The sequence below is a fragment of the Epinephelus fuscoguttatus genome, linkage group LG20 (genome assembly GCF_011397635.1).
Source record: "Epinephelus fuscoguttatus linkage group LG20, E.fuscoguttatus.final_Chr_v1".
NCBI lineage: Eukaryota > Metazoa > Chordata > Actinopteri > Perciformes > Serranidae > Epinephelus > Epinephelus fuscoguttatus.
The window spans coordinates 10,410,964-10,434,863 of NC_064771.1; the positions used below are offsets into that span (position 1 = coordinate 10,410,964).

Here is a 23,900-nt window from a genome sequence, read left to right on the forward strand (position 1 = left end):
AAACACACACACAGAACACAATTTCCTCTTTCCATTCAGTGTCTAAGAAAATACAACTGAAGTCTATTTATTTCAGACATTTTCATGCAACACACTGTGAAAAAATCTTTGCCTCTGTTTAAGTGATAAAGACACATTGTTCCCCACTTGGGAGTATTCAGTGGCATTGATTCTTGTTCTGCTTTAAGTGTGTATCTCTTTCTCATTAAACATTTTATTGGTCCCAGTGGTAAAGACTGGTGTCTTTCTCTGGTCACCATCATTTCTTTTCTCATCCTTTCCTGTATAGAGCCTTTTAAACTCCATTCCTCTTGTGCCCTCAGCTCTACCATCACTGCACTCATTAGCAGACACCTGCCAACACCCTAAATCAGACTGAAATCTTATTAAATACAGTAGCTATTTGGATTCTGTTAGTTAGACTGAAGAAGACTATCACAAATGCAAACTGAAAACACTTACCATGCTATTGTAACTGCAGGTTCCAAACACCAAGAATTGCATTTAACACCAAAACCAACTTTATAGGCATAAACCTATCAATCACATCACATTAGCTTAACTAAGAAATTAAAATGCCTTTAAATTCTGAATAAACAGAGACACTCTCTAGCAGACTTCCCCTACAGAATCCCATGTGATTAACCTGACAGTATCAAAGCCCAGCTTGTGACCGGTCCTGGCTGGGTGTGATAGTACACAACATACATCCCCTTAATAATAGATCCATCCTGTTAATGGCTCTATCTGACTTGCTCTTGGTCTCTGTCTCTCTGCAGGGATCTGGAGTGGCCTGATGTTACTGCAGCCACCACCTGATAGTGCACAACTCATCTATATTTCAACAGGGCCCTGTTGAGCGTGTGTGTGTGAGAATAAGAAAGAGAGAGAGGAAGAAAGATGGACCATGTCTCTGGACGAATCACTGCTTTAATTTACTGATCTAATTTCAGTTTCTTGCTGGTCGAATAAACAGAACTCTGAGAGCAGTTTACACAGTCAGAATAGTGAGGCTGCCTGCATGTGTGTGTGCGTGCGCGTGTGTGTGAGAGAGTGTGTTTTATTTAGTAACTCGACCAGTATGTAAAGCTTTATTTTACAATTCTGCACAAAAAGCGACAAGAGAAGGAAACATCAAACACTGATGAATATTTGACTCTGGATGGCGCTTTAATCCTCAGCCCTCACTTCATGTCCAGAATTGTTCATAAGGGACACCACGAGTCCCACATCTCACTTACACTGGGCATGTTTGCTTTTGTGCTGCTTCTTTTTATAATTTGGAAAAATAAGAAGTGTGTGTTTTTGGTGAAAAGACACTTGTATTGAAGAATTAAACAGGTTAGTCCCACTGAGACGAAGAATTTTTTAAAGAGTCCTAGACTCATCGTCAAGGCAACAATTCAAGTTTTAGACCAACTGAACAAAAACAATGTGGTCAAAATCACACTACAGGCAGATTAAACAATGACATAAAAATGTGTCCTGTAAATACAGGTGAAGAAAGTGTCTGCTGTAATGCTATCAAACAAGTTAACACTTATGGTACATAGCATTAAAACACGTAATAATAATCCATAGGATTTTTTAACATGTAAGGTCAGTTCTTAACAATAGTTAAATACAGGGCTGCACTGTGATATGGAGGAAATCAAATATAATATTTCTGACCAAATACCTCTCTATTGATATTAGTGCAGGGCTGACTATTCGTGCTTTCATAAAATATTTACACTATGAGATTCCAGATAAATAATCATGAGTGATGTGGATAATATGACTAACTGGGTAAAGTCAAATAATAGAACAGTCTGCTAATGTCAGAGAATGACTCACTTAACTTTTATGTTCGCTTATTGTTTGTTTATTTTTTATTTCCAAGTGTCATACACCAAAGGTGCCCAGCCCTCATGGGCTTACAAGACACTTAAATTGACATGAAGGAGCCGAACAACATAACCAAAAGGAAAGCACAGGAAATGATGCTTTCATATATGCATCCACCCACCTACACACATGTACATATATACACACACATACATACATATATATACCCATGGACATTTCTCACCTACATACATATTGATGTTAGGTGGTAATAGTGTTTCACACATATAATGTACTCCTACGCTGCTCATATGCATTTTGGATGAACTTAGCGAACAGGAATACCTTTTCTGAAAATAAATAGTGGAGTCTGCCTTCATCAGACATTGAAAATAAATCTGGTCCATCTTCAGATAAAATTTTACAGAAAAGCCTTTGCCTATGGTCGTGATACAAAGGACAGTAAAACAAAAAATGAAATTCATTTTCAATTTCTTCCAAACGTCCAGTTTCTAGAGCCAGAGGCAGAATACCACACCTCAGCTGGGCACAAACTGACATCTGAGCTCTGGATAGGTTGAGGGTGACATAATGCTCTGGGCCGTAATTACCTTTGATCAGACGATATGTTCTCAATTTTGGTTTACACTGAACTCTTCTGACCGTTTTTGTTTATAATTTTCAAATAATACTCTTTTAATTTGACTGACAGAACAAGACAATTTATTTCTATATACATATTGAAGACCAGCCATATCAAATAATTTTTCAAGCTGCTTGGCCCAAGAATATTTGTTTAAGAGATCCCATAAAAAAAAAATTGTTTAGTAAGTCTATTATCAGGCATATTGATCAACCTGTTCCACAATCGCACCATGTCACCCCCATGCCTTACCTCACATGGCTCCCAACCCATGTCACCGTATAATGAAAGTATTGGGGCCAATTTATGCACACCCAGAAAACAACGCATGGCTCTGTTCTGTACCGCTTCACACTTTATACGTTTTCCATAACCCCAAACTCCTGCACCATAATCTAAAATAGGACAAACACAAGATTTAAACAGCTGAGTGTAGGTTTTATAGCCAAGATCCCTGCAAAACTTAACTTTATTAGGGACGGCTCCCAGGGCCCTACCCGCAGAGTCCCATCTCCCTGTTTGACACCAGATGGAGTTGGGAACCAGCCCGTTCTATACTGATTAACCAGCACACAAGCCACTGGGTTCCGATAAAGAGCTTTTAGTGCCTTGTAAAATTTACCATCTATTCCAATATTTAATAATTTAAAGCTAAAAAGACCGTGGTGAATACAATCAAAAGCTTTGCGAAAATCAATGAAACAACAAAAAACAGATCCCCCTTCTTGTATTCTGGCATGAACTATAGTAAATAAAGAATATATGTGGTCAATACATGCTCTTTTCTTACGGAAGCCATTTTGTTCATCAGCTAATAAACCAAACATTTCCAAAAATAGCATCAGTCGCTCATTTAAAATACTGGAATAGATTTTATACACACAGCTTAAAAGGCTTACCCCCCTATAGTTCATGGGGATTCTGGGATCATTGTTTTTAGACTTAGGGATTGGTTTTATAATAGATTTCTGCCAAACCAAGGGAAGAAAACCATAGTCAAAACAAATGGAGAAAAGATTAAATAAAATGTAAAATAAACAAGGTAATTTCAAAATTTCATTCGATAAGTTGTCAACACCCGTGGCTTTCCTCACTTTGAGTCTACTAATCACACTCTTGACTTCCTCTTCTGTAATGGTCGCATTTAAATGTTTATTTTCAATATAGGACTCCTGTTGCATATGAGTTTCCATCATATTTTTCTGAATAATTTTCCCTGCAAGAAAACAATTATCCCACTCTACTGGGCAATCACCTCCCGAAAATAAGGAACCAAAATCAGTTTCCCATTTTTTTTAAAACAAAGTCAATAACAAAAACTGAGGATCCATCTACCAACAGAACTTCCATTGGAATTTTTTGAATTTTTTGGGGGCCCAGATTATTTATTAAGCTCCAAAACCCCTGAGGGCTACTTGTTTGCATATGCTCTATTTTCAATGCTTGACCCCTCTCATAATTTCTTTTGCAGGCCTGCAATTTTTCATCAAAAGTTTGTTGTCTAATTTTAAATTCATTTTTTAACTGCTGTTTTTCCCTCATATTCAAACTATCACATCTTAGAAAACTTTTTTCCGCCACCCTCATCTCCTTCCACAGTATTTTCAATTGTTCATTCCAATAAGGTTTGGGTTTCCTAACACATCCACCATTCCTCCCAGGAATTGACCTATTACAAACCTCAGGCACATTACACACATACTCACAAAATTCATCATACCATTCATCAGTTTCTTTTTGGTAATGTACTTGAGACAGTTTGCCTATAAACTGAGTAAAAACCGTTTTACACCTACTGGAGGAGAAGAGATGAGGGGAGGCATTTCTAATACTCTTGGGAGGATATTGTCTATTTTGGTCACTGGCTAAACCTGTATCAGTAACAAACCCCCCACCTGCACCTAGTGCTCCCCCTTTCGATTAGCTCATTTGGACTATAGATATTTAGCTCAATGCAGGTGTTTAAACAATGATGTGGAGTTATCAAATAATCAACCACAGCTCTCCCTTTTACTGATATTGAGGTATAATTGTTTTTACCAGGTATCCGTCCATTTAATACACAACATTTGGAGTCCCTCAAAAATTCCACCAACATTTCCCCCTGTTTATTTATTATGTTATCTAAAATAACTCTGGGTGGAATATTAATATCATATTAATACAGTCCTCCAGATGCCCTATTCGAGAATTCAAATCACCACACACATAAACAGCATCGGCTTCAGACAAATTATATACCTGAATCAGTAACTGATTATATAAACCATACGGATCAGCCCATACTGAACCTTCAGGGGGAGAAAGCATGAAAAAATTATAAAACAGTGTTCTGTCATTAAGTGCATAAATTTTAAACCGATTAACCCATCGATAGATTTATCAATTACACTTACACTGTATGAACTAAAGATTTTATTTTTAACCAAAATACCCACACCCCCCGAACCTCTGGGTGCCTTGATATGAGTTTTCCTGTTATGGCCATACCAGGTATATCCATCAATGTCAATATTTTGAGATCCAGTTAAGTGAGACTCATTAAGAGAAATAAAGTCCGGATCAAAACTCAATAATAACATGAGCCTAAGCTCATAGTTCAGGACTGTCCATCCATTTAAATTCCAGTGTACAAGAGTAAATTGTTCGGGACTTACAGGCTGGGCAGATGAACTTCAGTTGTCCGCACGCCGCCTCTGCACCCCCCCATCTCAGCTGTCTTCCACACCGGGGGTAGAGCGCCTCTTCACTCTCCCATTTCCCGCAACATAAAACTTTCGCCCAGAGGGTATTTCCTCAAATAAAGTCTTGAAATTTAGCTCAATCAGCCGTTCGGTATGTGTCTTAGCTGAACGGATATAAACACTTTGAAACTTCTCGTTGCTTTTCAGCCCTTGTTTTTTACGCAACACATCCACTTTATCCTGGACAGAGCCGAGCTCCACTTTAATCACACCGGGCCGTCCACCCCTCTCTCTCAGCTGCTCAGCAGCCATGATACCGCGGGGACTGTCCCACTGAAGTCCTTCAGTGAGGAGTTCTTTAAGCAGCTCCGTGACGTCCTCGCCCTCCTCGTAGCACAGGCCAAAGATGATGATGGATACATCAGGGTCATAGGGAGTGTTTTCTTTACTTCCAGCCTTATTGATTCTAGCTTCCACTTGCTCAAGTCGGGCCACCATGTGACCAATCTCCATGTCCAAGTTCTCCTGGATTTCCTTTGTTCTCTGAGCAAGTTCAGCTTTCAAGCAATCTCTGTTTTCAATCACCAGTTTTTCCAGCGAGTCACGCAGGTTGTCCACCTTTGCATTTAGTTGCTTCTCAAAGGAGGTTTTCATTCTGTCAATTTTGGTGTTAAGAGCGACTTTCATCCCATCCATTTTAGTGTGGAGCGACTTCAGCTCCTGCAGCACGCTGGACATGCTGCAGTCAGCGTCACTCACTCCCTCCGTCTTTCCTCAGCACCCGGTTGTTTGATATATTTGAGCTTACTTGATTTCAAACTTACTAGGTATATTATTAATTTCAGTTTCAGTTCTGTTTTCCTTCAAGCGCAGCTCATTTAACTTATATTATCTGAAACAATTACAAATGTCTAAATGTCTAAATCTAAGATCTAAGATCATGACATGGATATAAAATTGCTACATTGACCAACCCGAGTTCAATAGCTAGCCTGGCTATGTCCAAAGGTTAAAAAAAAACAGCCTACCAGCACCAATATCATTCACTAATGAATGAATAAATAAATGAATGACTGACTGAACAACATTATTTTAAGTAAAACAAAAAAGGAGTAGGAATTATACCCTTATATAATCCCACCCCCTTCTCACTATTCATGTCTCATTTAAAAAAGGAAATTGTCAACAACTGTCCAACAACCAAACATATTCAAAACCATCAATACAGATAAATAATGAAGAAGTGTATGTCCCTTTTGTTTAATCCTCACAAAAAGTGAGGTGTTAAATGGCTATTTGTGGTTTAAGGGGGGACATTCTTTGCTGAAAGTTGTCCTTCCAAACTCTACAGGTGCATTTCCATTACGGTTGGGGCCATAGACAATGTAAGCTATCAATTGGTATGTCTGACATTGTGTCTTAAAAGCCCCCGCTACCCCTTGTCCGTTTGTGCGTCCACACGCAGGTGTTTGGCAGCGCTAACGGCATTCATTGCATGCTTAAAAATTAACAACTCAGATTTATCTACAAGATGAACAGTAGGCTGCCAAATATGCAAGTGGTTCCTTTTTTTTTATTTTTTACTGGTAATGTCATATAAATATCACAGGTGGCTCCAAAAGCGACAAATCAGCATTTCATGTTATCAATAACTTGCAGAAACATTGTGTGCAACAACAGTCCACCTTCCACCTTCTCTTCTGCCCTCTTTCTGTCACTCTCTCTCAAACACACACCCACACATTAGAGAGCGCAAAAATGCTCTGTACTTGTCTCAGTCCTGACAGTTGTGCTACTATTATGCATTAAGAGAATAAGTGCCACCTCAAGCTTATCTCTATGAACCAATTCCCAAAATTCGCAAAAGAGTTGTAGGTGGAAGGGTGCATAAATTCACATATCTTTTGTCCATTTTCTGAAAATTTGGTTAAAATTTGCACTACATTTAGATGTAAATCCTCATGCTAAGGTAAGGTGACTGTCTTGTCAAACTTAATGGCCAGACATGATAGTGGTATCAATCTTTTCATCCAACTCTCTGCAATTTCCCAAAATAGCTAAAGTTCTTTTTGATGAGAATTAAAGAACTCTCTTAAAGTTTAAAGCTGCAAGGTCTGAGAAATGTGACTGGAGGAAATAAATATAAAGCCTTGGCTGACCATACTGAATGTCAGTCTGACTCAGACTGACAGCTGTCCAATTTATGACAAACAGCCTGAGTCAGGGCTGGCAGGGAAGACTCACACAAACACATACACACCAAGAATCTCTTCCACTGCAGAGTTAAGATTTAGACCCATGAGGAATCATAGATGTTGGGTTAGGGCTTTAAGGTCAGCTAATGCCTAAAAAGAGATAGCTGGGAGAGGAGAGGAGAGGAGAGGAGAGGAGAGGAGAGGAGAGGAGAGGAGCTCAGGCTGACCTTTCGAGATCCACACTTAAACGAGCCAACACCTCAGGCACTGTTCATGCTCGGTCCCACTCTGCATCTGTGTGTCTGTGATTTTTGCATGTGCATGTTTCAAAGGTTACTGTGAATCTGCTGCCGCTATAAAAGGTACTAATGCTGCCGGAGTAAATCAATGCAAGTCTATGTGCTGCGACGTGATATTTGCTTTTCAGGGTTGCTTTGACACGGAACTTTGTCAAGATGACGCACCACTCTTTCCCACTCACACACACACACACACACACACACACTTACCTTATGTGGTAGAAAGAGGGAGTTGACTGTGGCGAGAAGACTCGTGGTGTCCGGGGTATCCCTCTGGCCACAGATCACGATCTATAAAAATAAAAGTGGAGGGCAGTGAGAGGAGGAAGATATGGAGGAAAGGAAAGAAGGATGAGGACATAGGGATAACGAGATTAAAGTATGAATAGAGTGAAAAAAGAGGGGAAAGGTGACACGTAAGAGGAGGGGAGAGGGGGAGGAAGTGACAGAGGTCAGTGCTGTATTTGTAGCAGTAACAAGGGAGGCAGGTGTTTTCTCCGGGACTGCCTCACCTCGCCTTGCCCCTGAGCTTGTTACCCTCGCCCTGCATCCTCAACTCATCCTCCGCAGGTCAGACATGACTGACAGATGGCTAACTATCCCCCGCTCTGATTCTACCCCTGTTATTTCATCCTCTGTTGCTTTGATTGTGCAGCACATGCCTTCATGCTGAAAGTTTTCCTGGAGTGACTGAGAAACTTCAGGGCAACTCCTGCTGTGCTTTGCTAGTATTCTGGTTTCAGGCTAACTGAGGGTGTTAATATTTCAAAACGGATTATATAACTGAGGCCGAACAGTTCAAATAACCTATTAAATGCATGACGGCTGTTAAAAACTGGGGGAAAAGATTTGAGAGTCAGTGTGTCCAGGGATTAAGTGTGCATGTATGCAGAGAGCTGAGATAGAGCCAATGTCCTCAGATGATCTCTCCCAATTACGAGTCAACGCATTCGCTTCTTGCTTAAGGAGAGAACTTTGCAAATGGAGGTTTATCAAAACACAGCTTGTTTCATGGTGCTTTGAGTCTACAGCTCAAGTTACAGTACAACAAGGTTATTTAAGGTTAAAAAACTTGTATTGATGCAGAATGTGACAAATATATAATTTAGAGCCTTAGATGATGCTTGGTCCTAATAAGAAGCGTTTATGAATAATGCCACTTGACTTGTTTTTAATTGCATCATGATTAGGAGTGTACAATTAGAATATTCTAACAAACAAAAATAGTTCTTGCATGAGATATTAAATATTGTAATTTTGAAATAAATAACCAAAATCTTCAGCCAATTTGTATTAAGAAAAAATGTTACTGGTCACAAGTGAAAACATTTATTTACCCCAATGAGGGATTAAGAACTATTTCTTTTATTTCTTCTTAGCTAAATGTTGTTGCACTACCATCTAATCTGGCTGATTTATTTTCTTAGTAAATAGATTAATTCCAAACCAGCAGTATGTTCAATCAGCTGTGAATCATTTAGATTATAAGAAGCAGGAAACTGTACATAGCGGTAAAAATACCTAACACTTGTCAAGGGTGAGGATTTGTATTGAAAATTCAAATCCTTTTCTTTTTTCATCAGTCAGATAATATAATCAATTTGAAGGTGTCACTTTAGGCTTTAATTAAGTCGTGACTGCTGTTTGTCATCATTCTGACCCAAATAGATCAAAGGAATTATTTAATTAATCATACATATTTTATAACCATCAATACCGAATATTGTAGAAGTTGCAGCGATGATATAAGAATAACACAAGATTTAAAAAAATTTTTGCTGTGCATACACTGTGCAATTTGAGTCAATTTCTGACCAGATGTTTGAGCTGCATAAACACATGCCAGGTTTTTTGCGCCCTCAGATTAAAGTTTCCAATGTAGATGCATGGCAGATGCCCTCAAATACCTTCGGGGTGTGAATGCGTTCTCAAGCGCCTATTATTCAGGGCATTGCATGTCATGTGACAAGGAACAACCAATCACAGGCGGCAGATATTTTACCCCTTTTTCCATAAATATCAGTCTGTAATAAATATTGAGGGGAAATTAATCATTTGAGTACAGAGCTATCAGAGCTTTATATCTGTCCCACAAACAATACATTTGGCCAAATACACACTTACAACGCAACACCTGGAAGATGATCAGCTCTGCACTCAGAATTTCTGGTAAGTAGGCTATGATACGGTGCTGGTTATGGTCGCTTAGCAACCACAGACGCAACCTGCGTCCACACCCTTGAAGAGTTGGCACAGAGAAAAGGCACAAGAGTAATGACAGTGCTCAACCTCGCGTTTTCCAGGTGGATGAAGATGCAACATGTGTACGGCCCCTGACTCCCTTTATAGTCGGACCAAATTTCAGCTTTGGAGCCAAGACCAATAATGGCTGAATCATTTAATTTTGACTGGTTGTGGGACGTTCAGATGAATTTCTGACATTAGAAATTTTATTCAGCTGTCACCAGGCTTTCAAATATTTAAAGCAGAGCCACAAGTCGATTTCTCCAAATAAGCACTTTTATTCTCACTGTCACTGCGCGAAGTGGCAATAAGAGTGTCTGAAAGTGCCATGGCAACACAACACATCATGTGTACCTGACCAGACTGGTTGAGCTGTGGCAACAGCAGATATCCCTCTTTGATATTTCCTCCTCCCCTTACCACGACCAATATGAATGAGAGAAATTTTGGCAATAGGATCTTACTGTGAACCATACAACATTACAGTCCTCCTCTAGCAAACAAACTTTTACTTGCCTCTGAGCTTTAAACCAAACTTATTGACAACTGTCAATAGCCAGAACAGCCCCCCACAGCTGATGGGCCACTTTATTGCCTATTTTACGCCTCAGGTTGTGGCTTAAAGACTGAACTGTATAAATCGTTCGTCTTTCCTGAAAATATCTAAATGGTCCTACTGTTAAAAAACACATACTCTGTGGCACTGTGGCCTGCTGTAACAGTTTAGTCTACTTGCAGTGATGCACTTTCACTCCAGTGAATGGTTATTGATAACAGCAGTGAGTCAGCACAGCCAATATAGAGATGTGCATTGTTTCTCCTGTGTCTTGCTCAGCTCTTGTTCAGTTGCTGTGTATTGTTTGGTTCACTTGTTGTCGATATCTATTGTGTTTGCACAATTTGTCAGGCAGGCAGAAAATGCTTACTTTCACGAAGCAGACATGAAAATGAGTTCAGGCTCACAGCCAGGCAAACACTTGAGGCGTGAACACAGAGTACAAAGTAAAGTGCTCTGGTGCCTAAACTAGCATGTATCTATAAATCCATATGAACTTGAGAGAGGATGGAAGAATAACCTGTTTAAGTGTGTAGTGCTGGGCCATGAGAGCCTGGACCATTTCAGGCAGTGCAATGGGGATTCTGGTCAGACGGTCGGAGAACGCTGCCAGCAGCTGGTTGGACCTGTGGAGCCACTCCTGTCTTCCAGTGTAGTGGGACAGACGAAGGAGATTGGACGCCGACACTGAGTTAGCACTGGGCTCGGCTCCATCTTGATCTGAGAGACACAAAAAACATTTTTATAAGGCAACGGTTAATAGTCTTTGGCTGGCAGTATACAGTGCTTAAAATAATACTGAAACAATTCCTGAAAACAGCTGCCTGCTGCTGAAAACAGGACACAGAATCAAAAAAATGAGGTCAAAGAGGCTATAAAGCTGCACAGAGTGGAAGGGTGCTGCAGAGTTGCAAGATAATTCTATGTACATCTGTCATTTGACCAACTGTTGACATAAAAAATGTTGATTGGTGTAGCTTTAACTGTTTATACCTCAACTGCTGTGTGTTTCTTTACACTAGATCTGATGTTGCCTTAATCATCACACTATCTTACTCATTTATCATTGGGGTATATTTGTTTCCTGTCAGGGGAAATACACATGAACTCAATACGGTACAGTAACAGCAAACTTACAGACTACCTTCTGCCGTCGCTTACTGTTCTGTACCAATACAGAACACACACACTCATAAAGACAGGAAATCATCTTACACACTCGTGTTCCACTTCATATCAATGAGGTAATGGACAGGATTTCAGACTAGAATTACCGCCTCATGGTTGTATGCCCCGACCACCCAGTCAAGTTGCAGTTACAGTTTACAACCATGTCTATCCAGACTCATATGTAGCCAAGGTTTCAAGTATGGATGTTCCTGAAAAGAAGCTAGAAATTCTATAGCGTGGATGCTACAAACACACATCATCGTCCCCACAGTACAGAAGATCCATACAATCAGCATAGTTTCAAGGTGGAAACACATGATTAGTGTCACCACTTCAGTATCTGACCAAATGTCTCACCTTCTATTCCTAAATAATAGCATTGATTAATGGCCAGAAAAGCGTTTTTGCAAAACTTTATGATGTCACAGTGAAGCTGACCTTTGACCTTTTGGACAAAAATGTTTTTTGAGTTCGTCATTTTATCTTATAAGACATTTGTGCTAAATTTTGTCACAATTAGTGTATAAATTCTTGAGTTATGGCCAAAAATGTGTTCTGTGAGGTCACAGTGACCTTTGACCACCAAATTCTAATCAGCTCGTCGTTGAGTCCAAGTGGACATTTGTGACGAATTTGAGAAAATTCCATCAAGGCGTTCCTCCTCATGTTTCTGAGAACGGGACAGATGAGGTCACAGTGACCTTGACCGTTGACCACCACAACACAATTAATCATTGAATCCATGTGAAAGTTTGTGCCAAATCTGAAAAAATTACCTCAAGGCATTCTTAAGATATTGAGTTCACAAGAATGAGACCTACTTGAAGTCACAGTGCCCTTAGACCACCAAAATCTCATCAGTTTATCATTGAGTCCAAGTGGACGTTTGTGCCTAATCTGAAAAACTTCCACAAGGCGTTCTTAAAATATTGCATTCACAAGAATGAGAGAGATGGGCAAAGAGATACACTCACAACCTGAAAAACATAATGCCTCCAGTCTTGGCTGTCGCCAGTGTGGAGGCATACAAATTTTATTTATTTTTTATTTAACTTTTATTTAACCAGATAAAACCAACTGAGATCAAATCTCTTTTACAATGGTGACCTGGCCAAGAGGCGGAAGCGTTAAACGTCGGAGAGCAACAAATGAAAACAAACACACATATACAAACCACAGTCAAAGGAGATGTGATAAAGAGGAAAAAGACTACCATCAACAATTTGTTATTGTACCTTTACAAAGAAGCAAAACATTTCAAAAAGCAACAAAGTCTACACTACGCAGGTTAGCAGTGACATGATCAATAAAAATTAGGAAAAGTGATGGCACAGAGTTATAAAGAAGATGTATGAGTTAAATAGGATGCGTACACAGCAGATATTATGTCTCTTCTCTTTCATGGGACATAAATCTTGTAACAAATGTGTCAAAAATATTAGACATTCTTTTGCAATCTGTCAAACTAACAGGAAAAACAGCAAACTACTGAATAAAAAACAGGTTCTGTATCTTCCTTCTTATAACTTCCCCCAGTACACAACCATCACAGACTCTCAATCGGTGGTGTGATGTGATGCGCCTAACAGCTGACCTCATGACTTATCCCTGTTAAGTGATTGGTCCTTAGCTCTTATCAGTGTCCATTGAGAGCCTGGAGGTGATCTTCTCATAACCCATGACCCCGCTGCACGTCTGCTTCTCAGCAATGCTCTGATGTTCTATGAATGTGTGTGAATGAATGTGAGAGAAACTTTTGAGTTGGTAGCTGACACAAGCTGCTTTCAAGTCAAACTGCAATTTTAGGTCAAAAACTATAAATAGCAACAACAACCTCCCACACACAGAGAGAACTCTACTGTACGCTGCACATACAGTATTTTTTATGACAAGCATGAATTTACAATCGCATACAGATGCATGTGAACCTGTACGCCTGACTGAACTGCAGAGATAATTTGATTTTATCCTGCAGTATGTTTCAGCTCTCCCTAAGCCCCATGGCAAGGAAGCCTCAACATACATACACACACATACACTACACACACATACTGTAAATACACACAGAGATTGAGCTGTCCGCTTTCCACATTTCACATATCTTTTCTTAAAGCGCCCCACGGAATGAGGTCATATACATACGCAGCCATGACAAAAACTGCCTCCAAACACACACACACACACACACACACACACACACACACACACACACCTATAACAGACCCATAACAAAACAGACTCAGGGAAGTCTGTCCATTAAGCAATGATAGACTAGCCCACAAACACGCAGCACTAAAACACTATAGAGCTCCAAAGTGTTCTATATAAAACTGAATTACGAAATAAATAATCACATAAATAGATAACAAAACAAGTCTATAAGGAAGTGTAGAATACATCTGGTGGTGCATTTTGAGAAACAGATTTTAACACCACATCTCCTTTTCGTCAAATAAAAGTCAAATATGTTGCCACACAGCTACTGTATATCATTTAAACCCCACTCCTAAAAACAAATACACACGGGGGGAGTGTGGCAGGTCAGTAAAAGGGAGCGTGTAGAGTGGCAGTAAGTGTGGTGGGGTAATCCGTCTTGCGGTGACAGGCAACGCTGCTGGGACAGGCGTCCACTCTGCAGCGGCTGTAGCGTCACTAATGGGCTTCAACCCTACACACCGCCGACGCCGTAATGGCACAGTCAATCCTCTCATAAGAGAAACCTCTCACACGTCAGCTCCGATAAACACGCACACATTTCGGGACCCTCCCACGTACACAAAAGCTCATACGCACATGCAACCATCATCTTAGATCTGTCAGTAGTTCTTAACAAGAGTAACTACGAACTTTTTCCCTGTTCTCCCCGCCCATGTGGTGTGCTGCCCCTGTCTGAACTATTTGCACCAAGCTATCTGTCATAGGCACATGAGTGTGTGTGTGTGTGTCGTTCCTTCTTAGGGGGAAAAAAACATGAGTTTGGCATCTGGAACATTAAAAGTGACAATCTTCCAGACAGAGTCCTTGGAATTAGTTTCTGTCTTAAGTACAAGTTAAAAGTTACAAGTCTAAGATAAGGCAGTGAATCATTAAGTACATTTAATATTACTGTTACATGAATTTATGAACCTGAGAGGTCAAATGGGTACAACAGATTTTTTATGCCTTTGCCTAGACTAAACAAAAACAAAAACATGTGTATCCTGTTATGGCAAGAAAAGAGAAAAGACACAGGATGAGATCCATCAGCTTGGGGAAAAGACCAGCCTATTGACAGCACATAATATATTATAAGAAAGATATTATGCTGAGTAGAGATGACAAGAGAATAAGAGTAAAAACACAAGAGGGAAAAGCGAGCAGTTAAAATGGATGGTTGCTGTCAGACAGAGGAGCTCCAGAGGAAAAACAAAGAGAAAACCGGCGACGATTAGAACCAGACTGGAAACTTTGCTCTGACAGATCAAAGGTAAATGTCTGCATGTCCACAAGGTGTCAGCGTCTCTGAACTGGCAGCAGCCATCAGCTGGAGAAGTGGAGGAGCAGCTGAAAAGGGACTGCAGGGTCAAACTCATTTCTATTTACATCCATCAATCCCTGGGTCCAAAAGCACTGTGTTAGCCACAAGCAATTATTAGATAATGCAGCTTAGCAACATTAAGCTACACTCCTAATACATGATGTAGTTATTGGTACATCTGTACGGTGTATCTTCTGATTATGGTGTTTATATTGTTTTGAGTTTGCGATAAGCCACTTTTAGCTTGTAACTGATAACATTGCATCTGTTGGCTAAAAAGTATCAAGGAACTGCAGCACAGAAATGCCAAACACATTTATTGTGGTTGTTAAGAAACAGCCTATCATCATATAGAGCGTCTTAAAGTTTGAAAAAATGATAATGCACACACAGTATGGCAATAGAAGTATGGTAGTATGGTATGGTCAACAAATTGACCCCGACAAATGACCAACTTCCACATCTGTATGTTATTAGTGAGTGTGTAGAAGACATTAGCGACTAGCCCAATATTCATATATACATGTACTCGGTGGAGAAACCTAGCATGTAGACTACACTAGCGAGAGATTACATACATTTATGTTGCTTACGACTAAGTAATCTGTAATCATGTAAAGTACGTTAAATAACACGTCATAGACTCAGAGTTTAATGTCTTGAAATCAGAACTCCAGGAACACATTCTGTTCTTGCTTTAAACAGCCACTATGAGCAACCACAACACATTCGGCTACGTCACAACTTAACAAGCGCACTCATTAAATCCAAACACCTGTTGCTCTAAAACGGAATTCTGTGGAACTTAAGTCCACTGAAACTATACTTTGTTGCTTAGTTTGTCCAATAGAGAGCACCAATAAGTTTATTTAGTGACAGTAAAATGTCTCTCTGAAAATCCAGTATCTGTCAGGCTCTAACGTAAAAATAAACAAGACCAAGGCTGTTGCTGAACAGTTACTTTCTACTCACTATGAAGTCGACAATACAGTGAGTTTGCTATGTTGAAGTGCTGCCTGAATGTCTAGTGAGAATTATTAGATGACACAATATATCTCACAGTGCACCATGACAAGTAGTGTACAACCAGTGGTCACTTACAAGCACAACATACCATCATGCTATGCGTTGTTGGAAAAATGGCAAACAGACAAGAAGAGGAAAGAGAAGCATAAATTTCTGTCTAACTTTCTATATGTCGAAGTTGTGTTACGAGATTTTTAGTCACTTTATAAGTTGAGAACTGATTGTCCATGTATTATGCCATTACAGCACACATCACAGCTAGCCACCTAGCTCACTAATGTTAGCTAGCTATCTTCTGTACAGCAATTTCAATTTCCAGCACTGCCAAGTTTAAACTAGATGGCCTACTTCTAAAAAACCACAAGGAGTGAAATTACATCAGTGTCACATAAGCACTAGAGAAATATCAATTTATTTTAATCACTAAAGGGATCAATGGCGGACGATGTGGTAAATTTTTACTCCCCTGAGGAGAAAGAAGGACCACCCACGCATGTATCCACACATAGCTCGTGTGTTGTTTTTCAATGTGGCTGTTAGTACATTTTGTAGAGCTGTGTTCAAAGAGATGAGCCTTGCTGGCTCTGAGAGTCCTGCAGAGCAGCCAAGAAGTGGGAGAACTTAAAAAGACATACAAGGGTTGGATTTATTGTATACTATAGCCATACATAATGAAAGCATAGATGAAAAATATCAGTTGCTGCTCTGTATTTTCGTTGCTGTATTTAGAATCTGAAATGAACATTATACAAGTCATGCACAACCAATATTTCATATAAACTGCAATGTGTGCAGGAGCTCAGGAGACCACTGACAGCAAGTGGCACTGAATCATTGGAGCCCACTGCTATTTTTGAGCCTGACTATTTTGTTTGTGAGCATGTGGATGACATCATTCGCTGTGGAATATGGGTTGCAAAACACTCTTGAGAAGATGCACTTGCCAGCCAAAACAAGAACACTAGAACCTCTAGGTCGTGACCCAAGCCATGGTCAAATAGAGGGCAGAGGTTCAGCGCACAAAACTGTTGTTGTTGTTGTTCATAGTTCTTCATTTAAGGAATTTCCCAAGGGAAACATGATTGTGTGTGTACCCAATTCAGTGGCAATCCAGTCCTTCCAATAGGTGTCAAGACATTTCACCCAAAACTACACAAGTCAACCTCATGGGGGTGCTAACAGAAATGTCAGGGGATCACCAAAGTCAGGAGGCCTTATCCTCTGAGGGGCATTAATGTCTGTACAGAATTCCATGGCAATCCATCCAAAAGTTGTTGAGATATTTTAGTCTGGACTAAAGTGGTGGATCAGTGATCACCGTGTCCATCGAGTCTTGCTGCTTTTTGTTTAAGACATGTTTACAAATGATTAAGTGGCCTCTTTTAACATACAGTTTTGTAAATATAATTCGGAAAGCATCACTAAAATTGCCCACATTGCCCACTGGCTATTATAAGAAAGCTGAATAATTTTGTTTTCAATGTCACACTGTCATGTCTGCAAGATTGAATTTAGTTATTATGAAGTTAGAGTTAGTATAGTTTTGGGAATGGCGTACCTTATACCTGAACTGAAAGGCATGGCAACAAAGGACAAAAAGAAAAAAAAAAAAGATCCAGGATGAAGTTAAGACGCGAGTGACTTCAGAGGCGGCAGAGGCAGAGAGTGGATTTCAGTTTCAGAATAGAGACAGATTTGACACGTGTGTTGATCAAAGTAGCTGAGGACTCAGAGCATCGGTCTTTTGAGTGCTTTCATGGTAGAGAAGTTCAGCTTCAGAGAGAGACGGTTGCACTTCACTGAAGGTAGATAGGGGAGGTCAATCTTCCTCTGCTCTCGTCTTTTATCTTCTATCTGTTCATCTATCCATCCATCTATCCTTGCTGACCCCCTCTCCTGTGGTTTAAGTGTAGCAATGGAGTGAAACTGGCAGTGATATTACTGCAGCAGCCTCCATCTTGTTAAGCTCCGGATCAATCGATAAGGTGAAAGATAGAGACAGGTGAGAAACAGACGGATGAATAGATGAATGGCTGAATGATTACACCTACCCATTAATGTTTTTGTTCAAATACAATATATCCTTTTTTCCCTTCACTGTGACCAGATTGTGGCAGTGTGTTGATATGAGCAACCTGTCTGCAGACCTCAAACCCTGTATTTTTCATCTGTCTGAGTTATTCATCCTTGACCCTGTCCAGGCCACAGAGGTACGCTCCAGTAGTACCGTTAATCTTTCACCTGTCCATCAATCCGTCCCTGCATCTCTCAACCTATTAGAGCTACAGTCAGCAGTAGCAGCATCAAAACCTTATTTATTTTCTACAGCTGGATGATGTTGGTCTGTCGCTCCACCACTTCGGTCCACACTGAAATATCTGAACAACTATTGGAGAGACTGTCATACAGTTTTGTACAGATACTTGTGAACTCCAGAATATGAAGCCTGTTCTGGTGATTTTGGGGATCTGTTGACTTCTCCTCTAGCACCACTATGAGGCTGACATTTGTTGTTTTCAGCCAAATATCGACAACTATTGAATGGATTGCCAAAAACTTTGGTGCAGACTTTAATGTTTCCCTCAGGATGAACTGTAATAGCTTTGGTAATCCCTTATCAGCTCTTTAAACACCATCATCAGGTGAAAACTTCATCTTGGTGTTTGCCTGAATCCACGCATAATGAATGACATTCCCATCAGTAATGACCCCTCCCCCTTTGGCTACCTGTTTGTCCTGTTCTGCTCCTTGTTTTGCAGATACTATCGATTAGAATTTGGCAATCTCCGGGGCTGAAAACTAAAGCCAATGCAAAATGCCAAGAACTGCAGTTCCTTGAATGGCCACTTGAGGCTGGCTCTAAAAAGCGAGTCAGTCCCCATTAACACCGATGTTAAAATGCCTAACTATACAGCAGAAATAAACATGTTTACAGCCTGGTACAAAATTTTTTTTGAAATTATTTTTTGTGGCCTGAATTTTATGCTAGGGACACCGCGGTCGGCATAAACCTACCTTCACTCTCTCTCTCTCTCTCTCAGCTGGGTTTTCTGTAGGTATGTCAGTTTTCTCCTTTGTTTGGTGTGCTGCACTAGCCAACACACATTACACCATATTTTAATTCATCCACACACTTCTAACATGACTGATTCCTCTAATACTTGCACACCCCATTAGTTGGTTAATATGTTTTTTAGTTTGAGTTAAATAAATTTTTGACTGATATATCTGCGTGATGCCTCCCTTTTTGTTGTCAGCCTTGAGTAAGGCAGACTCTCACATCACGGCTTTGTTTGTCACACAAAGGGCCAGCTATTCAAGATTTTCACTGGTGATATCTGTTAATACATTAGCGTATCTGTCCCTCACCCTCTTTGAGTTGCAGGAGTACTGTGCTATCGCTGGGATCGCTGCAGAAGTAGCCCCCGCCCTGGTCATCCCAGAACAGCTCGTCCTGCCTGAGCTGCAGCTCCTCGGCCCACTGCAGCCAGTCCGTCTGCTGCGTGGCCTCAAACAGGTCCAACAAGCCGCAGATGATGAAGGCATAGTCGTCGAGGAAGCCTGAGATAGGCGGAGATCTGGAGAATACAGCAGGAGGAAAGAAATGAAAATCAGTGGGAAAGAATGAGGACAGTTTCATTAAAAATTTACTGCTGGATCAGTGCGAGAAGTGATGAGATGGGTTACTGTCGGTGAACTAGTTCCATCTTGTTTGTTCCCCCTTTATCTTTTACATACCAAAAGCTTGTTTATAACGCACAAAGCGGATCAAGCTATGGTTTTTATCAAGACAATATAGAAAGAAAAAGAACCCAGAAGAACTGGCTTGGAAAATAATAAAAAAGCCTGAAGGAGTCATCTGTGACAGTACAGGGCTACATCACCATACACATAACAGGCTAGGTATAATCTCTCCCTACAGTATTTTTCTCTAAGTGAAATTACTCATCTGCTTTCTGTTGCTCTTGTCATATTGCAGAGGGCATGAGAGACATTTATACATGCACACACAGTCTTTGAAGTTTCAAGGGAAGCAGTACAGTAATTAGGCAAATGTGGTTACAGTTAGACCACCCCACCTCCCTCTGGCATCAGTGTGCAACCTCTCCTTTCACCTGTCTCTCCCTCTACCATCTTTCAGGAAACCTTTGCACCCTCTAACATTTTTATCCCACATCCTCTAATTTAAACTTACTTTATGTGACTTTGAAATCCTCTCCACACCTGGTGTTCCGTCTATACTTACCAGCATCAATTTTACAACCCAATTTCTTTCAGTTTTTTTATGTGATTTATTGTTTAATCACATCTACACCCCAACAACAAGCCCCCTCTGGGCTCCGTCACAATTGTCCCTATCCCAATTCCCACAATGGCACCCCGTCTGGGTGAGTGCAGGGGGACGGATGGTGACAGGAAGTCAGATAGCGATGTGTCAGGCGAGGCTGGTGGCTGGTGGTCAAGAGGCTGAGAACAGGAGGAGGCTTTGGAGGAGATGAAGTGCATGATGGCTTTTGAGAGGTCATGGGGAGGTGAGGAGTCATATTTGGGCCTATCTTTTCCAGACAGACAGACAAAGGTTGACTCATAAGTCCCAAGGAGACAGCAGCAGGCACTCCTGCACTGCACATAGCCAGTTACATGAAAATACAAGCGGAAAGAATGTACAGTATTTGGAATTTGACATCATGATTAAGGTCAAACAAGCTAAGATTTAGAAAAAGACTAAGAGGCAAATTCACAAAGAATGAACCACCGCCCCTGACAGCAACATGAATTGTGCTTTGCTAGCAACCGCTATTTACCCTGTCTCAAAGTCTAATTCACGGAAGATATTCAGCTCATGATATTACAGTGCAAAGAGGTTTTGCAGCTGAGTGCAGTTTGCCCTTTTTTGCATCCATGCCAGGAGCCAGTATGAAGTAAGTGAAGGGGGTGTTAAAATCTGCGAGGGGGCTATTTGTCATTAAATTAAATTCATTGATTTAAAGATGCAGTAGCCTCAGAAAGGCTAAACTATGTAGTGGCAGTTGCAATCCATCACATATTTGTTGAGACAGTTAATTAAAAACCAACGATGTCAACCTCTTGTTGGTAGTGGAGGAAAAGTCATGAGATTGACATACAATGCTAAAAATAATAATTGCTAAGGGTGACTAAAGACAGTCACCTTAACGAAATATTTTGGTTATTACTACCTAGGTATTATTTTGGTAGTGAAATTTCAAAACATATCATAATTGTACTCATCAAAGTATTTGCTGATCTGACAACACAGCAACATTGCCAGAGGTAAAACAAAAAGTGACTAACCTGAAATATAAACAGTAATCCTTCATTACAGAGGCAAACTACGGTAAGTACATGTCCAAGTACAGGCACAGTTCATGTTTCTTGCCACATCAGATTTTGTCGAAGCAGATTTTAGCAATCAAAGTGGTGAATAAAATGTTTACTGATGGGCTAAATGGCTAGAACAACAAAAAGTAGTAATGTGAAACTTTATTTTGTTCAGTTTTAGAGACCTTTTTTTTTTACATCAGCAAAAATTTTGTACCCTTGCTACTTCTTGTAGAATAACTTTGATCATTGTATCTATGCTGCCTCCTTTCCAAGCGACAACCTTGGGGACTAAAAAATGAAGCCATCACAGAAGTGCCAAGAACTACAGCTTCCTTAAGGGCCGGTGAGGGTTGGCTCCAAAAGCAAGACAAGCCCCAAAGAGCTCCCTGTTAATGCGCCCAACTTCACAGCCAAAATAAACACGTTTACAGTCTTGTGCAAAGAACAATTTTGGTCTCTATGGCTATTTTTTCCATTCATTACAACTGCACAAGGGGTGAATTTTTAAAAAACCCACACATTTCAATGTTATTAAGGCGTAAAGTTATGCATAGTTACGGGTGTGGCCATTTTGAGTGACAGGTGGGTGTTGTCTGTTAAGAAGTCCTTAACCTCGGATTCCTAGAGTACAGGTGTAGCCATAGTCACTATTTCAGTGTTTTTAATTCTTAAAAGTTAACGCTAATGTTCTGATCTTGTAAAAAAGTCTTGTTCAGCTTTTGGTTGTACTAAAAGACCTTCTAGGGAGGCAGATATTCAATTTTAAGTACAGTTTGTTTTAAGCCTGTTTTTTGCTAGCAAAAACTAGCATTAGCATTTTCACAATCAACCCTAGCTGTAAATGCGCTGTGCTAACCAAGCTAGCAGCTAGTGTTAGGGCGAAGCTCTACCATCCATCCATCTATCCATTTTCAACCCCTTATCTGAAGCTGGGTCACGGGGCAGCAGGCTGAGCTAAGTATTCCAGATGTCCCTCTCCCCAGCAACGCTTTCCAGCTCCTCCTGGGGGACCCCAAGGTGTTCCCAAGCCAAACGAGATATGTAATCCCTCCAGCGTATTGTGGGTCTGCCATGGGGCCTCCTACCAGTGGATGTGCCCAGAACACCTCTAAGAGGAGGCACCCAGGAGGCATCCTGATCAGATATCCGAACCACCTCAACTGACCCCTTTTGACGCAATGGAGCAGCGGCTCTACTCCGAGCTCCCTCCGGATGTTCGAGCTCCTTACCTTATCTCTAAGGCTGAGCCCACACACCCTTCCAAGGAAACTCATTTTGGCCGCTTGTATCCATGACCTCATTCTTTCAGTCACTACCCAGAGCTCATGACCATAGGTGAGGGCTGGGACGTAGATGGACCAGTAAATCGAAAGCTTTAAAGCAAAGCATAGCTCTACCCTCTTGTCCAAATATGGTTACGTTTGTCTCCATCACTCTAATATGACGATGGCCAAATGCCGAACTAGAGACTTCAAAACTAGACACAACAAACCAATGGCTGACTTCATGGTGGCTACGTCCATTATTTTACATAATCTATGCTCCTTCCTGACATACTCCCAGTCCAGCACTTACTAAACACAACCCTTTCTGTTTAGTAGAAGCCCCCTCCTTTCACACTGCGACATGTCATGTGGCTGAGGTGACTCCAGCCACAGGGATGACAGCCTCAGACAAGCCCTCAAGAGGGCCTCACTGATACACAAACACAAAAATGTAAAAGCCTTTGAGAAATACTCAGCAGCCTTTCATTCACACCTTCAGTAGTGCGTGTTAAATGAGTCATTTCCCTCAGAGCAAAGATAAAACGCCTTGTCAGTCTCCCGTATCATACCGCAGCACTCAGAGACAGTTTTATAATAATGGCTTCATAATGATTCTCTCATACACGAGCTACTTCACTTCCCCCTCAGTAACGCTTACAGGGAGAAACCCATTGGGGCGATGTGGGTCACATAAACACATTGACTCCCATCAGTTTTACAACAGCGGCGACCTTTATGTTAGAGAATAATTTAATATGATTGCTCGTGCTACAGAATATACTGTTGAACTACTGCGTTGTGTCATTGCATATGAAATAACACATAATGAGACATAAAAAAATAATAGGAGAGAGAGAGCAATGTAGAGAAAGAGGGACAGAGAGAGAAAGAGGAAGAGAGATTCCCCTGTCTGACTCATTAATCAGGACACATGGCTGTTTTTTGTTTTCCTGTGACATTCTGGAGACCTTTACAATTCAACTTACACTCCTGTATCTCTCATTTAATTGCTAGACTTTGTGCACCTTTCTGTGCGGTGACACCCAGTGCTTTATTTTCTGCTTTCTGTCGCTGCATCTCTCCCCTTACACAACTTACTACATCTCTAAAGACCACACAATACACTGTAAA

General features: G+C 40.6%; 1 protein-coding gene across 1 annotated transcript in view; it reads right to left on the reverse strand.

The window, feature by feature from the left end:
- Positions 1–23,900, reverse strand: part of spata20 (spermatogenesis associated 20) — a 69,875-nt gene that overhangs the window by 28,846 nt on the left and 17,129 nt on the right. The window contains exons 13-15 of the mRNA XM_049563459.1: positions 19,531–19,739; positions 10,969–11,168; positions 7,859–7,939 (exon numbers count right to left, since the gene is read on the reverse strand). Coding sequence (XP_049419416.1) covers positions 7,859–7,939; positions 10,969–11,168; positions 19,531–19,739 — 490 coding nt within the window. The remainder of the gene's footprint in view (positions 1–7,858; positions 7,940–10,968; positions 11,169–19,530; positions 19,740–23,900) is intronic.